Raw genomic sequence first — 14859 nt, 5'->3', positions numbered from 1 at the left:
GCTGAGTTGTAGGAAGGATGGGGCCTTGCGAAGTCGCAGGCATGACCGTGTTCTCAATAGTAGCTAATGCGGTATCTGGTAAGACTGGCATTCGACGAATATTATCAGGCTGGTATGGACCAACGAACCGTTCCCCGGTAATAAATGGATGATTCTTTGCTTGCTGGGGAGACCATCGAACGATTGGGTCAAGCTTCAATACGCCTTGCAGAAAGTCGATCAAGGCTAAACGATTTTGTTTCTCTGTGCGTATTCCGTTAGACGTCTGCATTTGGAGAGCCAGTTGATCCAAATTGCACCTACCACGATCTTTTTCTTGATCACTCATTCCCTTACGTGGCAGTGCATACTCCATAATCAAGTCTTTCAACTTTGTAGTATGAAAGTACATTTTACCCGCCAGCTCTGTCTTTTTTTGTTCTCGACCATATGTCTCTCTTGATTTCAGAGCAAATCGCTTTTTAGGATCCCCCGTGGTATCACCTGTTCTTTCAAAAAAGCGCCGTGCGTTTTCTCCCTTCTCTATCATGTAATTGGAAGGTACCCTAATGTCGACAACCACCACTGTAAGCAAGTATGCACTAGACCACAACATGATATGATGAAAGTAACACTTACCCAAATGTATCGACAATACGGGATACCTGATTATACTCTGTACTTCCGGGAAACAATGGCAAGCCAAGAAAAAGTTCAGCAATGATACATCCAAATGACCACATATCAATTGCGGTGGTGTACTGCAATCCTAAAAGAACTTCAGGAGATCTATAGAACCGTGACTGAATGTAGGTGTAAATTTGCTTGGACTGGTGGCACGCTGATCCGAAATCAATAATCTTAATAGCCGGTGATTCCAAGCTACTCAGAATAAAGTGAATCACAAAAAAAAATTCATATGCATAAGTCACTGATGATATGAAACATTTTGTGGCCCCCAGGTTATGCCTTTCAACACCAAAACTTACTTTTTGAGCAGAATATTTTCTGGTTTGAGATCACAGTGTATGATGTGATTTTCTTTGAGTATGATTAATGCATCCAATAGTTGAGTGGCAAAGACTTTCACAAGGTTCGTTGAGAGGCCTTTGAACTGATTTTGTTTGATTAATTCGTATAAGTTGACTGATAGCAGCTCGAAGACTAGACATAGATGCTGTTTGTGAAAGAATGTATCGTAAAGTCGAAGCAAATGATGCTGATCGTCTGGATCACTTTTAGTATTCAGCTTGAGAAAAATTTTGTCAGCTATATTTGACCGCAATAAATCTATCCATGAAGCATCCTTACATGTTTGAGTATATCTACTTCCATTAAGCTTTGCTTTAGATAAGCAGGTTTGTTTTTAACCACCTTTACACCAACCAATTGCTTCGTCATCAAATTCTGGCATTTCACAACTTGGCCAAAGGTACCTGCTCCCAAAATATCCAATATTTGGTATCTAATATAGACATTGTACTTTTTAGTTCAAATAATGTAAAGGGCACGTGCTGCAAGTTTTGTATACCTTTGTCCTTCCTCTGCGCCAAGAATATCATTCACATACAAGATGTAATCGTGCTCTTCATTATCAAAGCCTTCATTCTTGGCCGGCTTACTTGGCTTGGTCAACACACGACGGGGATTCTTGCCGGGGTTATAATTGTAGGCTGGGTTGATAGCAGAGAAAGTTTCGCTAATTCGTAGAGTTAAGGCTTGGAGAGGCTACGTAGAACGGTGTAACGTTAGATCAACGAACAGACTATTACACATGGTGTTTAACTAAAATAAAAAAAAGTACCGTGACGTGATGTGGTGAAGTACTGCGCTTGGGTATCTGAGCTGCACCATCTTCGATTTTGCGAAACCCTGCGAGGGAAGTCTTGGGAAGAGCAGTGTCCTGTGAAGCAGTGTCCTCAAATTGAGTAGGCAAAATGCGAAGTCGAGGCTGTCTGATTTGATGTGGACTTAATGCAGAGCGTTGATTGGTGAATGCAGCAGGAGGCTGCGTATGTATTGAATAGTCCGATATCCTACGGTTGTGAGTCCTCGGTCGACCGGAGAATGTCTGTGAGTTTACAGCCATGTTCTGATTTGCTGGAAGAGAATGCCGGTGAGGAGTGAATGTAGCAACATTGGTTGCTGTCGGGGACGCTTCTATAGGTTGTGTTGAAGTATCCATCGAATCCATATTGAATCAAAGGATTGCGGAGGAAGGCTGAAATAGCGCTGCTTGAGTTTCCCTACATGATGATTTTTGATTTTGGTACTGTGAAATTTCTGTACGGCTAACTCCCTTCCTTCTCCCACGCTGACTGGGGACCATGACTCACCGGCAGATGTACTCCATTGCACGTCTCGTTAGACAAACAGCTGTACGGAATAGAATGCCAGCGACAGTTCGCTACTGGTCTAGCGCTCGGGAACCTCCTCCGCCCAACAACGTTTTACGCTTTGTGGAAGACTACTGGGATATTATATCCAACTATGTGCGAGAACCTGGTAAAGTGGCACGCACTCACCCAACGTAACCACAAAATGCACCATATATTGTAACTCACAAGTTTTTTCTACTAGGCTTCTTTTCTTTCAGCTCTACTACTTCCAAGCTGGCCATACGCGACACAGCATTTATGCAAAAGCTACTTAGTACGGTGATCTCCGAAGATACGTCTTCACCGGTGAAAGGAGACCTTATGCCAAGCGTTGTTGTAAAAGCCTGCTGTGAACTCTATGAAGGACTGGATCAAGTAGGTTGCTGGATGGTTAGGATTTCTTGATCGTGTCAAATTACTAAGGGCGTTGAATAGGAAGAGAAAATCAAGTTTTTTGAAATCCTTGTCCGTGATTTTGGTAAGCCTTTATAGAATTCACGCAATGTTTGGTAAACTGATATTCAATGATGGGATAATATTATACAGGTGTTGATCGAAAACAGACGGTCGCAGCGTCCGAAAACTACCTGAAACTAGCATCCTCCGCAAAAGCATCTGAAGTAACGTGTTATCCTTAGATGCACTACCCCAAACTAATTGTACAACTTACTAATTTGTTCTAACTCTAGTCCCAGCTATGGAGGACGGAATTGGCTTTAAAACATAGCCTAGATCCGCTTCACAGTACATTCTTTGATAGAGTCAATCAGTTACCGGGAGGAATGAAATTTCTTATAGACATGCGTGCAGATTTATTGGTGAGTATGGCCTTGATAAATGCAAAACGTGCGAATAAGCTAATTAAATTACATTTGTAGCAAACGATAGGTTCTTTCAAACATAAACAAGATGCCATTGGACATTTGATGGCTTTAGATGCTAGTATCAAAGCCAAACTACAGAATTGGCTATTTGGGTTCTTGAAGCTTGAGCGGATTACATGGCAGAGCCCTGCTGTAGTGCTAGAAAAGATTGGACAATATGAGGCGGTACATGCGGTCAAAGATTGGCAAGACATGAAGAGGTAAGCCTAAAGTTCAGCCCCCCATATTCGATTGTCTTCACACGTGTAATGACTGGTACTTTCCTATTGTGGATGGTAGACGAGTTGGCCCAAGAAGACGAGTTTTTGGATTTTTCTTCAACAATATGCCAACAGAGCCTCTCGTTTTTGTACAAGTTGCACTAGTGGATTCCATATCAACATCCATCCAGCGCATTCTTACGGAGGAAGACCTATCTATACATCAAGACGCTCAAAAAATTTCATGTGCGACGTTTTACTCTATTACAACTCAGCGTGGTCTGAGTGGAATCAATCTGGGGAACTTTCTAATCAAGCGAGTAGTGCGCGACTTAAAAAAGGAATTTCCACAGATTAAAACCTTCGCTACGCTTAGCCCAATACCAGGCTTCCGTGGATGGCTACGACACCAAGTTCAAGTCAATGAACACATCAGAAAAGAGCTTGAAAGCATATCTACAGTCGGATCTATCCAGGTACGTAGGATGAGGTTACAGATCTTTCTAAAGAAATTTTTTGATTTGACTAACCGTGAATACTCCACTTTGGCAAAAAGGAAATTGTTGACACTAACGATTGGATTCACGATAATGCAAAGTCATCAGCGATTAAGCCGGTTTTAATGCGCCTGTGTGCAGAGTACTTGCTTTCTGAGAGACGCGGCAATTTTGCTTTGGATCCAGTTGGTACGTTAATATGCCAACAAAACACTGTCACGTACAGTTGAAGAGTTCGTCCCTGTTGACCTTTACTTTCTATTCGTTTCTAGCAAACTTTCACTTGCGAAACGGAGCGTGCGCTCACCAGTTGAATTGGATGGCAGATACCTCAGGTAATATATAGCCGAACGATACATCATATTTCCATGTCGGTCACAGCAAAAGTAATCCCAAAATATTTTCAGACAAAGGTATTGCCGAATCATTCTCCATCATGGTCAACTACAACTACTTGCTGGATCACATAGAAGAAAATAATGAAGAATATCTTGCCAAAGGCATCATCACCGTGAGCAATGCTGGTAATGGAGATGATAACCAATGGCTTAGGGAGCGTGTTAGCGATAATGTTCGACTGGTCGCCGTGGAGAACTAGTGAACGGCCGATATCCTTAATTAGAGTGTACTTGTAGAAACACAGTTGGCAAATATACCTATGCCTTTTCATAAATTGACACTATTCATTATATGATTACGTGTGTGAATCTGCTTGTTTATAGAAGTTGGAAACATTGTTACTGTAAAATATTTCAACTAATATTTGGCATAGAGGTAACGAAAGCGAAGCAACAGAACTGAACGAGTTTCTGGTGTAGATAATAATATGATACATGTCATTTGGGGAAGTTCCATTACATTAGAGAAGGCTCCTCTGCCATACTCTTCTTAATCTTGAGAAGAATACTGGTTTTCCAATTGTCCAGTTTAGTCTTTTCATCAAAAGCATACACTTTTTGTGTGAACAGATCGACCTCATCGTTTTCGACACATTCAAGAATGTCCTATTAAATAGTATTATTAACTATGGGCCTTTCCGATATCCAAACTATTGCAAAACAGTGCTGATATAAATACCTGCAAAAACTCGTATTCTCGAGTGCTTTCAAAAGATACATCCATATTGCAATATTTCTCCAACGCTTGTTGAACTCGAACAGTATCCTATTATCTGTTAGACCACATCCATAAACATACAAACTGACATTGATAATCAAAAAAACGTACCCCTGTACAAAGTTGGCAAAGACCAGCCTTCAAGAAGTATTCCTTAACTGACCACTTCGTCAACTGGTTGTCCACTGAAGCAGCTGCAACGCTTTCAAACTTCTCAATAGCATTATCATACTGTCCAAGTACAGCAGCGAGGTGTGCAGCCTTGAGAGTACACTTGCTGACCATTCTGTAGAGGTAAAACAATAATAAACAAATATTAGGCCACGTAATTTTTGAAAGATAACCTGGAAGGCTACACATACGCTGGTGAATCATCTGCAAGATACAGTTGAGCGGCATTATCCCAGTTATCGAGAGCAGCAGGTAAGTCGACAAGATCATTTTCGTAAATCTCTGCTACTTCACTATGATGTTTAGCAGCGATTCTGAAATTTGCCATTTCTTTATCGATGTTTATAGCCTCCAGTAAAGCTCCCACGGCAGCTATATATGAAGATTTCAGGTTGGTAAGTTGGACCACACACAAGTTGCTAGAAAAGAGTAACCCTTCTTTCTTCCTCTCATCATACCTTCTGGCTTTGACTTCTTATAGCACTTTGAAGCGTTTTCGTAATCGCGAGAAGCTTCAAAACGTGAATCTGCGACTTTTTTATGGAGTTCTGCCGCCTTCATGAAAGTATCACCTGCATCAATCCCTGAAACGCCATAGAATCAGTGTTAGAGATATATCATTCTAGTTATTATCTTTTGTCCTTTCTGCATTCGTACAGTTGGTTGGATATAGTATAAACTTCAGTTGTCAAGGCTCCCTTGAAGGGACTAACAGCCGATTGCGATCTTAGTCTCCGAAGTCGTTCAATGACACTGCACAATACCCGGCAGAAAAGTAATCGGACAATACAGAAACAGTCGATTGGCGAGTTGAGGTTTGGACAATGGCATCGAAATCACACCCTTGCCGGAGAGGCTCCCAATTAACAGTAAATGGTTTACTTACATCTCTTTGCAAGTTTGAATGTGTTTCCGGCTTTGGCATAAAGCTCGGCAGCGTCTTCGTATTTGTTACCCCCTCCAAACCAGCCCCATCCGTTCAACTTCTTTTCAGCTTGCTGTATGTATTCTTGAGCTTGTTGTTCTGACATCGGCACTGAGGGAAAGGTGAGTGTTGAAAAGCAGTTATCAGAGGAGCCTGAAGCGGAAAAGCTGGTGACCGCATTGCTGTGATTTTCGTTGGTCGGACCTTCAACCTCCACAGCAGTAGTCTCGACCAAGCCGATATCATCATCAGGATTGAGCCCGAGGAGATAGTTTCGGTAACAAGATAACCGTAAAAAAAAATTGAAGATATGAAATAAGATTATAATGTATATTGATTGAGTTTGATTATTGTTAATATCTCTCTATTTGACTCATTACTGCGACTTTTTAGCCGGTGCTGCCGGTCTGGATGCAGATTGGGTATACAGAATTGTACCAATGAATACCAGAATTGAACCAAAAACGGCTCCCATATCAAATGCATTGTTAAAATACACGATAGATATCACCAACGATGTAAACTTTCGCAAATTAAGCACTAAATTTAGCGTCAGTGAGGTGGATATGGCTGTCATTCGATTAACCCCTGAAATGCAAACGTATCTGTGGACAATGTCTCCATTATTATATATTTTTGACAAAACTTTCATCATTTCCATGGTAACTTACTGGGTCAAAACGTCCATTATGAGATAATACCATAGTTTTGGCATCTGCAACGAAGCCAAAATGCTTGTAGGTATGATTGAGATCAAGTCATTGGCGAAAGGCAGTTTCTCAACCACCTGTAGCGGGGAAACCAAAGGTGATTGATTGTAAATCTGAACTTGATTCCAGATGTCCTTGTAAAAAAACAAAAAGATCGGAAGTGATAGTCCATGCTAAAGGAAATATGCCAGAATGAGAAACATATCTCCAGTTGCACGGTCCCCTTATTTCTGACATCCATCTTCAATACTTACAGTGTAAAATAGACCCTCCCTCCAAGCCTTTCCGTATTTGCGATAAGTAATCTCTTGCAGAAGACCCAAGCCAGCAGAAAGCACCATTGCAATCGACAAAATCAATATTCCCAAAGCAAAATTCGACGACGGCCCTGACTCTTTCTGCAAAATTTGTTGGCTCGTTGATTTGTATACTGTAGAACTATGGAAGGATGCTTACCTTGCTGTCAGACTTAGTTGAAGCGATGGTTGCCCAAACAACTCCTATTGTAACCAAGATGACTGCCGTCACCTGTCCGGTTGAATATCTGAATATCCGTCAGCAGAAGTGGTAAATCCGCTTGCGACTTTCAAACGAGATGAAACACGACATACCTTTTGCCAAGCAATAACCAGCCCAAAAACATGTTTACAATGAGGCCACCGCTCCGGAAGATGATATGCAACGGCATTGATATATTGTAGCCGAGAGCAATATTGTTCAAAGCCGAGACGACGTAAAATATAACGACCAAGATGAACCATCGCTGTATGGGTACAGCGCGAGGTTTTAATGATGGTAGAAAAGTTGGCCACCACCAGCATCCAGACGCGCTTGGCCATTGCACATGATGAAACAAGCCTTCGAAAGCAACAAAGATAAACTGACCGAGAGTGATTAATTGACCTGTAGTAATATTAGCAGTTAGAACAAGACGTTGCACAGACGCTAATTTCAAGGCATGCCAAATTGAGCATTCATATTGTCTCTGTGACGATATTGCTCAGGAACATACCACTTTTTGGCGCATCACTATAGAAAGGATCAAATCAGCATATCAAATAGTGTAGAAGATATATCGTTGAACGAAGTTTAAAGGAAATGTAAGTTACCCAACCAGGATTTCCAGCGCAAACACATTACTGCAGCAACCTCCAAAGATCAACGACAAGATCAGTATGTATTCATTGGCAAAGACTTGTAGTAGCGACTTGATGAAGGACGGCTGTAGAGATTTTGTCGTTTCTACGGACATTGGCTGGATGAACTTGTGAAAGGAATGGGTAGGGCTGATGTAAAGGTGGCAGCTCGGTTTTCAAGCTTTTGTCTTCCTTCGGCTTTCATTACGGGCGGACCAAAATTGGAAATGGCGGCCCTGCCTGAGCGAAATCTCCATCTGGTCAGCATCCAATCAGATAGGGCCATGCCTTTCCTTTGCCCTCAAGTATTCAGTCATAAACCTCTGTAATTTTTATTTTATTTTGATGAATTATTTAATGGATGGATGTGTGATCTGTTAGCTAACGGTAACTATATGCATTATGTGAAAAATCAAGAAGGGTATCATGGCGGACAGCAGTAAGCACTGGTGGTATCGGTGTATATGTCTTTCAGGCGTTCATCGTCAGGGACGGTGTCTTCATATTTCTGTATGGTGGTATGACTCCATAACAAAGATTTAAGCTGGGTCTCAGGAGTGCAACATTCTGAACCGTCACTGGCACTGGACGCCACCGAGCATACAGTATTTAAAGACGGTCCTAAAGAGTCTTTGCGGGAAGGGCCGTCAACCAGTGACGAGTCGTTAGTAGAGCGGTAGGTCACGTTTGGATCGGCATCAACCAGCTTGCCGTTGTTGGCAAGGTCAGAAGGAGATTCGTCTATATGTCCACTGAAATCGGAGTAACAGGAGCTCCAGCTGTCATCTGATCGAATACTACTGCAACGAGTAGCTGACACGGACTGATCAAAATTAGCCACTGTAGCAATAGACGGACGAGCTGACGCAGCTTTCTTGGAAAACTGAGAAGCTGGACGCTTGAACTGACTACAACCAATGATTTTGCTCCGTAGCTCTTGTATATTTAGACGAAGAGTTGGGTCTAATTTGAATATGCCTAAGAGAATATCGTTGACTTCATCGGATATAGGCAAAACTGTTTTCAAGAAGTCCGGCTTCTTGAGGAAAGCTACAAATGTTTGATCTCGAGCATTTGCCTGCTTCCAAGGGTTTCTTCCTACAATGAGGTTTATGAGAATAATTCCAAGAGACCATATATCGTTAGGCTTAGTAGCATACGACTTCGTATCAAACGAGCCTTGACACTCTAAACATCGGCAAAAGAAACGGTTCAATGAAAGTGAGTGAGATTGATAGATGATCATACGATTAAATCTCAAAAAATAAAAATGACACTTTACCTGGCGAAAGGTAAAAACTGCTACCACAGCCAAATTCATCGGTTTGCTCCTCCGAGGTGGCCAAGCCAAAATCGGCCAGCTTGCAAGTGGTTCCGTTGTCATATATTAAGATATTCTCAGGTTTGATGTCTCTATGCGCGATACCTTGGCTATGACAATAAGAAACAGCATCTATTATTTGTAGGAACATTGTCCTTATGCATTGCTCGCTGAGAGTAAAAGAGTGCTTGTCGGTTATCCATGAAAACAAATCGCACTGTCCAAGTTCCAAAGCTAACCATATTTCGGTTGCTGTTTCGATGACCTTCTCCAAAGTTACAATATGAGGATGTCGAGACAGTCTGGTGTGGAAGTTCACTTCTTTTATATGTTGATATCTTGTTTCTCTTTCTTTTGGTATACACTTGAGAGCGTGCCATGTACCATAGAATACGTGAACAGCTTTAAAGACACAGCCATATGCTCCTGAGCCGATGGGTTCTTTGATTCTGTATTGACCGACAATTGTATCATAGTAGTCTGCATACGTTGATTCGAAGCGATCAAGACCCATTGAACTGAATAGAAAAAAGAAGTTGAAGTGAAAGAAAGTGTAAGAGAAAGTATGGAAGGGGAATCGTGGGATAGTAGAATTGTATTTATATACTCTGCGAAGGGATACAAATATTGGGTCAGTACATGTAAGATGCACGCTTGGGACAATGGCTTTATTTGACGTAAGGAAAAAAAAAGTTCTCTTTTTGCTTTTTCAGGTACTACGCGCAGAGGTATACTAGGTGCAAACGAATGACCTGAACACAAAGCCTTCCCCAAAATTCAGCAAGGAAAAATTTGTTCAAGGTCGAGCTGACTGGGTGGCCACGGTGCATCGGGGATGTTTGCCCACGCAGGTGCAAGCAATCCGACTGGTGGAACGGCGATGAATTTGTTTAGGTATGAACCATGTCGATATAAACAAGCAAAAGCAATGATAGAACGAAGGTATAGAAACTGACCCATGTTCCAGACCTCCAACTTGCCTTGTTTGCTAGAGCTAACCCCATGAACACACCACCCATGATGTCCCGTGAGTGACCGCTTGAGAGTTACACCGGCCGGTCAGTGATGACCCACAAGAATGAGGATTTATTTATACAGAAATGTGATGTACGAATCGGAATAATTAAGGTGACGTTAAATTATTAACTTCCTCCTGTCTCGCTACACAAGTTGTGAAAGAGTTGATGGACAGCATGTGGGTATTGTATGGCGTCGGAGATTCAAATTATGCCAATGCGCTGATTTCCCCCCACGAGCTTTTCAGCTTTATCACTGGGATACTTCGTCACTGTCAAATCTACATGCCAACATGTCACAAAGAGAGCAGCGTTCAAGAAATAACCGCGAATCATCCAGTACATATACAATCATAACAACAGAAGACCCCGAAGACGATATTGTCAATAGAACTGTTCAATGGAGGATCAACAAAGCCGAAAATAATTTGGCTGATTCTGTGTGTTCTAACGCATCAACCTCATCCACCACTTCATCTTCATCGTCCACCATACTGGCTCCTAGGCCATCTACCTATACCGAAGCAACTAACGCAACTCAGGTTGTACAGGAGGAAGTCCTGTCTCTGCCACAACCCGTAATCACCACACCTCAACAGGACGAAGAGGAAGAAAAGCGTTGCTGGATATGCTTTGGCGAAGAGGAAGATTCTGAGGGCAAGTGGGTGAAGCCATGCAAATGCTCTCTAATTTGTCACGAGGAATGTCTTTTGAACTGGATCTCTGAAAATCAAAAGGGACAGCCTTTCCGTAGGGTAACGTACCGCTGACAAAAATAATCATCACCCGAGTCAAAAAATATACACATCCTCTAATAGCACGTTCAATAGGTCCTCTGTCCACAATGTGCGACTCCCTATCAGTTGGTAGAGAGAGTCAGTATACCATTGTATATACTATCGAAAGCAGACGCCGCAGTGCATATTGCTGCACCTTACATTACCGTCCTTGGCCTGACATGCTCCGTATTAATCTCTTCAACAACGTATGGAGCATATGCCGTGCTAACTCTGTTTGGGCCAAAACAGGGTGAACGGCTTTTAGGTCAGCCAGGCGTATGGACATGGAAAACCTGGGTGGGTCTCCCAATGATCCCAGTTGTTTTGATTGCCTCCAGATCTCGGTGGGCCGACGGTATTCTACCTTTTGTTGCAGTGCTGATGGTAAGAGCATCGGGCGGTCCACAGCAGATGCGTATCGGCTGGCCACCTAGTCCAGCTGTAACAGTTGGGTTTTTGCCTTGGTTTTAGTTAACCATTCCAGTCCCCCCCCCCCCCCCCCCGTTTTCTCCCACACCAAGGAAAAAAAAAACAAATCAGCATTGAACCAAGATAATTATTTTCTATTTACGCTAATTTTTCCTCACTCCCTATCGATTCCAACATTAGGCTGTTGTACAATAACATTTTCTCCATTGCCCGCCAATATCTTTCTCGCAAACTCGTCCGATCCAGAGATGGATCCAGAGCCAGAACCTTGGAGCAAATCCACGGCAGACCAAGACGACGGAGCTCATTTGAGTCAGAGGAGAGTGGCCACGAACCATACGATGATATTGAACCTGATATGTTGATCGGCCGAGACACTCGCGATGTTGGAATAACTGTTGTTGGCGCTTTGCTTTGGCCAGCAATAGGTAGTATGATTGGCAGGTGCGTACATTGTGGTGTGCGCTTTCCATGTGTGACCTGATGAATTTATATATGCTTTGCTCTGCTTGCAGTTGCCTTTATCACATGAAGGTAGTGCGTCGAATATTCCCTGAACCTTTTCATCGAAATGTACTTGGAGGCTGCCTCTTTGTTATTGCTAAGGTTAGTCACATCGCCATTTCTTTGGGTGGAAATATGCATAATCACGTTGTTCATGTTTGTGTTGCGAACAGGATATTGCAAATCTGATGTACCGATATGAAAAAGTGCGACAAAAGCAATCGCGACGAATCCAAGAATATCGATAGAACGAGTTACAGTTATTTTCTATTGACATTGTTTGATATTTTCAAGTTGGATCCTCTGTAAGATAATTAAACTGTACTGTATGTCACTCCTCCAGTACGCTCCTTCTCCAAAGTCAATTTGTCCAAAAATCAGAAAGAAAAAAAAAAAGAGCTTAACCCATTGGAAACTCAGATTGTAGAAGTTTCATGTAGATTATCAAATGAAAGCGAATAAAAGTAATCAAATGAAGAAGGGATAAAAGACGGCAAAAAAGTGCCTTTGTCCGTCAGTGGCTCGACTGGCGACGAAAAGCGTATACTGAACAAAGGCGCGTTCGTAATAAACCAGTCCTTGGGAGAACTGTAAACCATGTTCAGTTACTCGTACGACATATCAGCGAGATTGAAAGCGCGGTTCAGCAATAAATTAGGTCTTTGGCGGACAATGGAAGGCAACCTATTGCGCTTCAGGGTCCAAAATCTAAGGTTTCGCACTTGGCCGTGATGTTTTGTGATACAATTTGATCAAGGTCCGGTTAAAGGTAGGTGTATTTTTGTTCTTCTAGCTGTTATGTCTTCCGATTCTCTAGCCAAGCTTCTCACTGTTCTTTCAACAGAGCAGGCCAACCCCAAGTCTGCCAACATTGACAGCATTTCAACTCGCGAATTGCTTGAGATCATAAATGACGAAGATGCGTATGTCCCTGTTGCTGTCAGGAAGGAACTCAATTCTATTTCAAAGGCCATTGATCAAATATATCCACGCATGCTAGCAGGCGGAAGGCTCATCTATGTAGGCTGTGGTACCAGTGGACGCCTCGGAGTAGTGGATGCCTCAGAATGCCCACCAACTTACAGCACTGACCCAGATCAAGTTATCGGCTGGATGGCAGGAGGCGATGCTGCTATTCGTAAAGCTGCTGAAGGTGTAGAAGATTCGTTCGAGAAAGGAGACTATGACATGGAGCAATTCTCTCTCACCGAAAATGACACTCTGGTTGGTATTGCAGCATCGGGAAGAACACCATATGTTCTTGGATCCGTTGCGCATGCTAAGAAGCGCCATGCCCTGACGGTTGGAATTTCATTCAACAAAGGTATTGCACTAGAAGAAGCTGTGGATATTATGATTTCCCCTGTATGCGGCCCTGAGGTTGTAACTGGATCGACCAGAATGAAAGCAGGTACAGCCACGAAACTAGTACTTAATATGCTGTCAACTGGCGTTATGATTAGATTGGGGAAAACATTGGGTAATCTTATGGTGGATGTCAAAGCCTCAAATGAAAAACTCATCGCAAGATCGAGAAGAATAGTGAAAATGGCCGTTGGCTCTGAGGGTCATCTTCCGGGCAGCCAGGATATCATCGTCATGGATGATGCCAAAATCGATCAGCTGATGCAAGCATGCAATGGCCAAGTTAAATTATCCATTCTCGTCTGTATGACAGGACTCAGTGTTGCAGATGCCATTCTGTTACTCGAGAGAAATAATGGCGTTCTAAGGTCTGCGTTGCAAGAGCAGAAGCAATTGCAAGTATCCACTGCGAATGGTACAGAAGAGGAGAAGCCATTGGAATCCAAAGCCCGGTATATTGCAATCGATTGCGGGGGCACAAAGATGGCAGCTGTCAGCCTGGATGAAAGTGGAAACGTGGTTGGACAAAGCAATATTCCTTCCACCAATTTTGCTACTACACCATTATCTGTGTTTATTTCTAATATCGAGAAGGTCACCCGTCTGGCCTGCAATTCAGTTGGTAGCCTTCCCAATTTTGAAGCTATCTGGATAGGATCTGCCGGTTGTGATGCCATTGAATCTCAAAACCATCTCAAACAAGAATTGGCAAAGCTATTTAGCGTCATTGATGACTCCAAAATCAGAGTGACAAATGATGTCGACCTCTTAGCTTCTGGCCTTGGTGGCAAAGAAGGTGCTGTTCTCATTGCTGGCACAGGCTCCATCGCCATTCGATATGCTGATTCAGGAGAACGAATCAGACGGAGCGGAGGACTGGGCTATCTTGTCGGCGACGAAGGAAGTGGCTGGGACATTGGCCGAGCCGCAATTCAGCACACTGGTAGTGTCATCGATGAGCGATGCTCTCCAACTGAACTCAGCAAGCGAGTTTTAAGTGAACTTGGATGTACTGACCGAGTTCAGTTTATCAAATCGATTTATGATGGAGATGAATCAAGTCGCAAGGCTCGCATAGTCAAACTCGCTCAAATTGTACTAGCATGTGCTCAAGAAGGCGGTTGTACAACGTCATTGGAGATATTGACACACGCTGCGACAAACTTATCAAGAATTGCCCAATATGTCATACAGCAAGGAGATACACTAGTTCTCGGCGGGGGGCTTTTGACTGGCTCTTCGTTTTACCAGGAGAGTGTTATACAGACCCTGACCAAAGAAGGAATTTCATTAGATAAGCTGGTGGTGGTGGATAATGCTGCCATGTCTGCAGCGCTTTCTTTACTTTAATTTTTAACATACAATAAACCATCCATATATAGTTCAATGAATCCATTACCTAAAGCCATCCAATATTGAGAATGAAATGGAGTCATGATAGCATACCAA

At 42.7% G+C, this 14859-nt stretch overlaps 8 protein-coding genes across 8 annotated transcripts; 4 read left to right on the top strand and 4 right to left on the bottom strand.

The window, feature by feature from the left end:
• Positions 1–29: 29 nt before the first annotated feature.
• K450DRAFT_261246 (uncharacterized protein) lies at positions 30–2256 on the bottom strand. The gene is made up of 8 exons (XM_051592288.1): positions 1784–2256; positions 1511–1707; positions 1291–1444; positions 969–1228; positions 619–861; positions 304–545; positions 129–243; positions 30–63 (listed from the first exon to the last, which is right to left on the bottom strand). Exons 1-8 carry the CDS (start codon positions 2171–2173, stop codon positions 54–56), a joined length of 1611 nt encoding a protein of 536 aa, XP_051440567.1. The 5' UTR covers positions 2174–2256; the 3' UTR covers positions 30–53.
• A 13-nt stretch (positions 2257–2269) lies between these two features.
• K450DRAFT_261239 (uncharacterized protein) lies at positions 2270–4954 on the top strand. The gene is made up of 10 exons (XM_051592287.1): positions 2270–2484; positions 2560–2732; positions 2793–2835; positions 2904–2977; positions 3047–3175; positions 3236–3441; positions 3521–3917; positions 3998–4127; positions 4211–4273; positions 4346–4954. Exons 1-10 carry the CDS (start codon positions 2307–2309, stop codon positions 4534–4536), a joined length of 1584 nt encoding a protein of 527 aa, XP_051440566.1. The 5' UTR covers positions 2270–2306; the 3' UTR covers positions 4537–4954.
• On the bottom strand, positions 4701–6415 carry K450DRAFT_261237 (uncharacterized protein). Its single transcript, XM_051592286.1, has 6 exons — positions 6112–6415; positions 5684–5809; positions 5417–5597; positions 5166–5340; positions 5016–5102; positions 4701–4942 (listed from the first exon to the last, which is right to left on the bottom strand). Exons 1-6 carry the CDS (start codon positions 6254–6256, stop codon positions 4793–4795), a joined length of 864 nt encoding a protein of 287 aa, XP_051440565.1. The 5' UTR covers positions 6257–6415; the 3' UTR covers positions 4701–4792.
• Positions 6416–6454: 39 nt separating this feature from the next.
• On the bottom strand, positions 6455–8136 carry K450DRAFT_261232 (uncharacterized protein). The gene is made up of 7 exons (XM_051592285.1): positions 7970–8136; positions 7873–7889; positions 7472–7763; positions 7317–7404; positions 7115–7258; positions 6822–7033; positions 6455–6755 (listed from the first exon to the last, which is right to left on the bottom strand). The coding sequence occupies exons 1-7, from the start codon at positions 8110–8112 to the stop codon at positions 6527–6529; spliced, it is 1125 nt and encodes a 374-aa protein (XP_051440564.1). The 5' UTR covers positions 8113–8136; the 3' UTR covers positions 6455–6526.
• Positions 8137–8317: 181 nt separating this feature from the next.
• K450DRAFT_284248 (uncharacterized protein) lies at positions 8318–9893 on the bottom strand. Its single transcript, XM_051593501.1, has 2 exons — positions 9279–9893; positions 8318–9184 (listed from the first exon to the last, which is right to left on the bottom strand). The coding sequence occupies exons 1-2, from the start codon at positions 9829–9831 to the stop codon at positions 8421–8423; spliced, it is 1317 nt and encodes a 438-aa protein (XP_051440563.1). The 5' UTR covers positions 9832–9893; the 3' UTR covers positions 8318–8420.
• A 487-nt stretch (positions 9894–10380) lies between these two features.
• Positions 10381–12092, top strand: K450DRAFT_261221 (uncharacterized protein). The gene is made up of 5 exons (XM_051592284.1): positions 10381–10512; positions 10582–11088; positions 11164–11582; positions 11722–11969; positions 12057–12092. Coding segments are annotated over exons 2-4 (882 nt in total). The 5' UTR covers positions 10381–10512; positions 10582–10626; the 3' UTR covers positions 11723–11969; positions 12057–12092.
• Positions 11812–12369, top strand: K450DRAFT_261220 (uncharacterized protein). The gene is made up of 3 exons (XM_051592283.1): positions 11812–11985; positions 12057–12147; positions 12219–12369. Exons 1-3 carry the CDS (start codon positions 11900–11902, stop codon positions 12291–12293), a joined length of 252 nt encoding a protein of 83 aa, XP_051440561.1. The 5' UTR covers positions 11812–11899; the 3' UTR covers positions 12294–12369.
• A 368-nt stretch (positions 12370–12737) lies between these two features.
• On the top strand, positions 12738–14815 carry K450DRAFT_261218 (uncharacterized protein). Its single transcript, XM_051592282.1, has 2 exons — positions 12738–12814; positions 12890–14815. Exon 2 carries the CDS (start codon positions 13039–13041, stop codon positions 14758–14760), a length of 1722 nt encoding a protein of 573 aa, XP_051440560.1. The 5' UTR covers positions 12738–12814; positions 12890–13038; the 3' UTR covers positions 14761–14815.
• Positions 14816–14859: the final 44 nt, after the last annotated feature.

The sequence above is a fragment of the Umbelopsis ramanniana genome (assembly GCF_025399195.1).
Source record: "Umbelopsis ramanniana AG unplaced genomic scaffold K450scaffold_86, whole genome shotgun sequence".
NCBI lineage: Eukaryota > Fungi > Mucoromycota > Umbelopsidomycetes > Umbelopsidales > Umbelopsidaceae > Umbelopsis > Umbelopsis ramanniana.
This window is presented reverse-complemented; position numbering and strand designations above follow the sequence as displayed.

Excerpts from the sequence above, each read along its gene's own strand:
- K450DRAFT_261246 (XM_051592288.1), bottom strand. The coding sequence starts at position 2,173 with ATGGATTCGATGGATACTTCAACACAACCTATAGAAGCGTCCCCGACA. Across the intron at positions 1,229-1,290 it reads AAGTAGATATACTCAAACAT|CTGAATACTAAAAGTGATCC; the intron begins GTAAGGATGCTT and ends ATTTTTCTCAAG. Across the intron at positions 244-303 it reads TGATCAAGAAAAAGATCGTG|AGAAACAAAATCGTTTAGCC; the intron begins GTAGGTGCAATT and ends GAATACGCACAG.
- K450DRAFT_261239 (XM_051592287.1), top strand. The coding sequence starts at position 2,307 with ATGACTCACCGGCAGATGTACTCCATTGCACGTCTCGTTAGACAAACA. Across the intron at positions 3,176-3,235 it reads ACATGCGTGCAGATTTATTG|CAAACGATAGGTTCTTTCAA; the intron begins GTGAGTATGGCC and ends TTACATTTGTAG. Across the intron at positions 3,442-3,520 it reads GATTGGCAAGACATGAAGAG|ACGAGTTGGCCCAAGAAGAC; the intron begins GTAAGCCTAAAG and ends TGTGGATGGTAG.
- K450DRAFT_261237 (XM_051592286.1), bottom strand. The coding sequence starts at position 6,256 with ATGTCAGAACAACAAGCTCAAGAATACATACAGCAAGCTGAAAAGAAG. Across the intron at positions 5,810-6,111 it reads ATTCAAACTTGCAAAGAGAT|GGATTGATGCAGGTGATACT; the intron begins GTAAGTAAACCA and ends ATGGCGTTTCAG. Across the intron at positions 5,598-5,683 it reads TAAGAAGTCAAAGCCAGAAG|CTGCCGTGGGAGCTTTACTG; the intron begins GTATGATGAGAG and ends CTTCATATATAG.
- K450DRAFT_261232 (XM_051592285.1), bottom strand. The coding sequence starts at position 8,112 with ATGTCCGTAGAAACGACAAAATCTCTACAGCCGTCCTTCATCAAGTCG. Across the intron at positions 7,405-7,471 it reads TGGTTATTGCTTGGCAAAAG|ATATTCAACCGGACAGGTGA; the intron begins GTATGTCGTGTT and ends ACGGATATTCAG. Across the intron at positions 6,756-6,821 it reads ATAATGGACGTTTTGACCCA|ATACGTTTGCATTTCAGGGG; the intron begins GTAAGTTACCAT and ends CATTGTCCACAG.
- K450DRAFT_284248 (XM_051593501.1), bottom strand. The coding sequence starts at position 9,831 with ATGGGTCTTGATCGCTTCGAATCAACGTATGCAGACTACTATGATACA. Across the intron at positions 9,185-9,278 it reads CAGTTTTTACCTTTCGCCAG|AGTGTCAAGGCTCGTTTGAT; the intron begins GTAAAGTGTCAT and ends GCCGATGTTTAG.
- K450DRAFT_261221 (XM_051592284.1), top strand. The coding sequence starts at position 10,627 with ATGTCACAAAGAGAGCAGCGTTCAAGAAATAACCGCGAATCATCCAGT. Across the intron at positions 11,089-11,163 it reads AGGGACAGCCTTTCCGTAGG|GTCCTCTGTCCACAATGTGC; the intron begins GTAACGTACCGC and ends CACGTTCAATAG.
- K450DRAFT_261220 (XM_051592283.1), top strand. The coding sequence starts at position 11,900 with ATGTTGATCGGCCGAGACACTCGCGATGTTGGAATAACTGTTGTTGGC. Across the intron at positions 11,986-12,056 it reads ATAGGTAGTATGATTGGCAG|TTGCCTTTATCACATGAAGG; the intron begins GTGCGTACATTG and ends CTCTGCTTGCAG. Across the intron at positions 12,148-12,218 it reads GCCTCTTTGTTATTGCTAAG|GATATTGCAAATCTGATGTA; the intron begins GTTAGTCACATC and ends TGTTGCGAACAG.
- K450DRAFT_261218 (XM_051592282.1), top strand. The coding sequence starts at position 13,039 with ATGCTAGCAGGCGGAAGGCTCATCTATGTAGGCTGTGGTACCAGTGGA.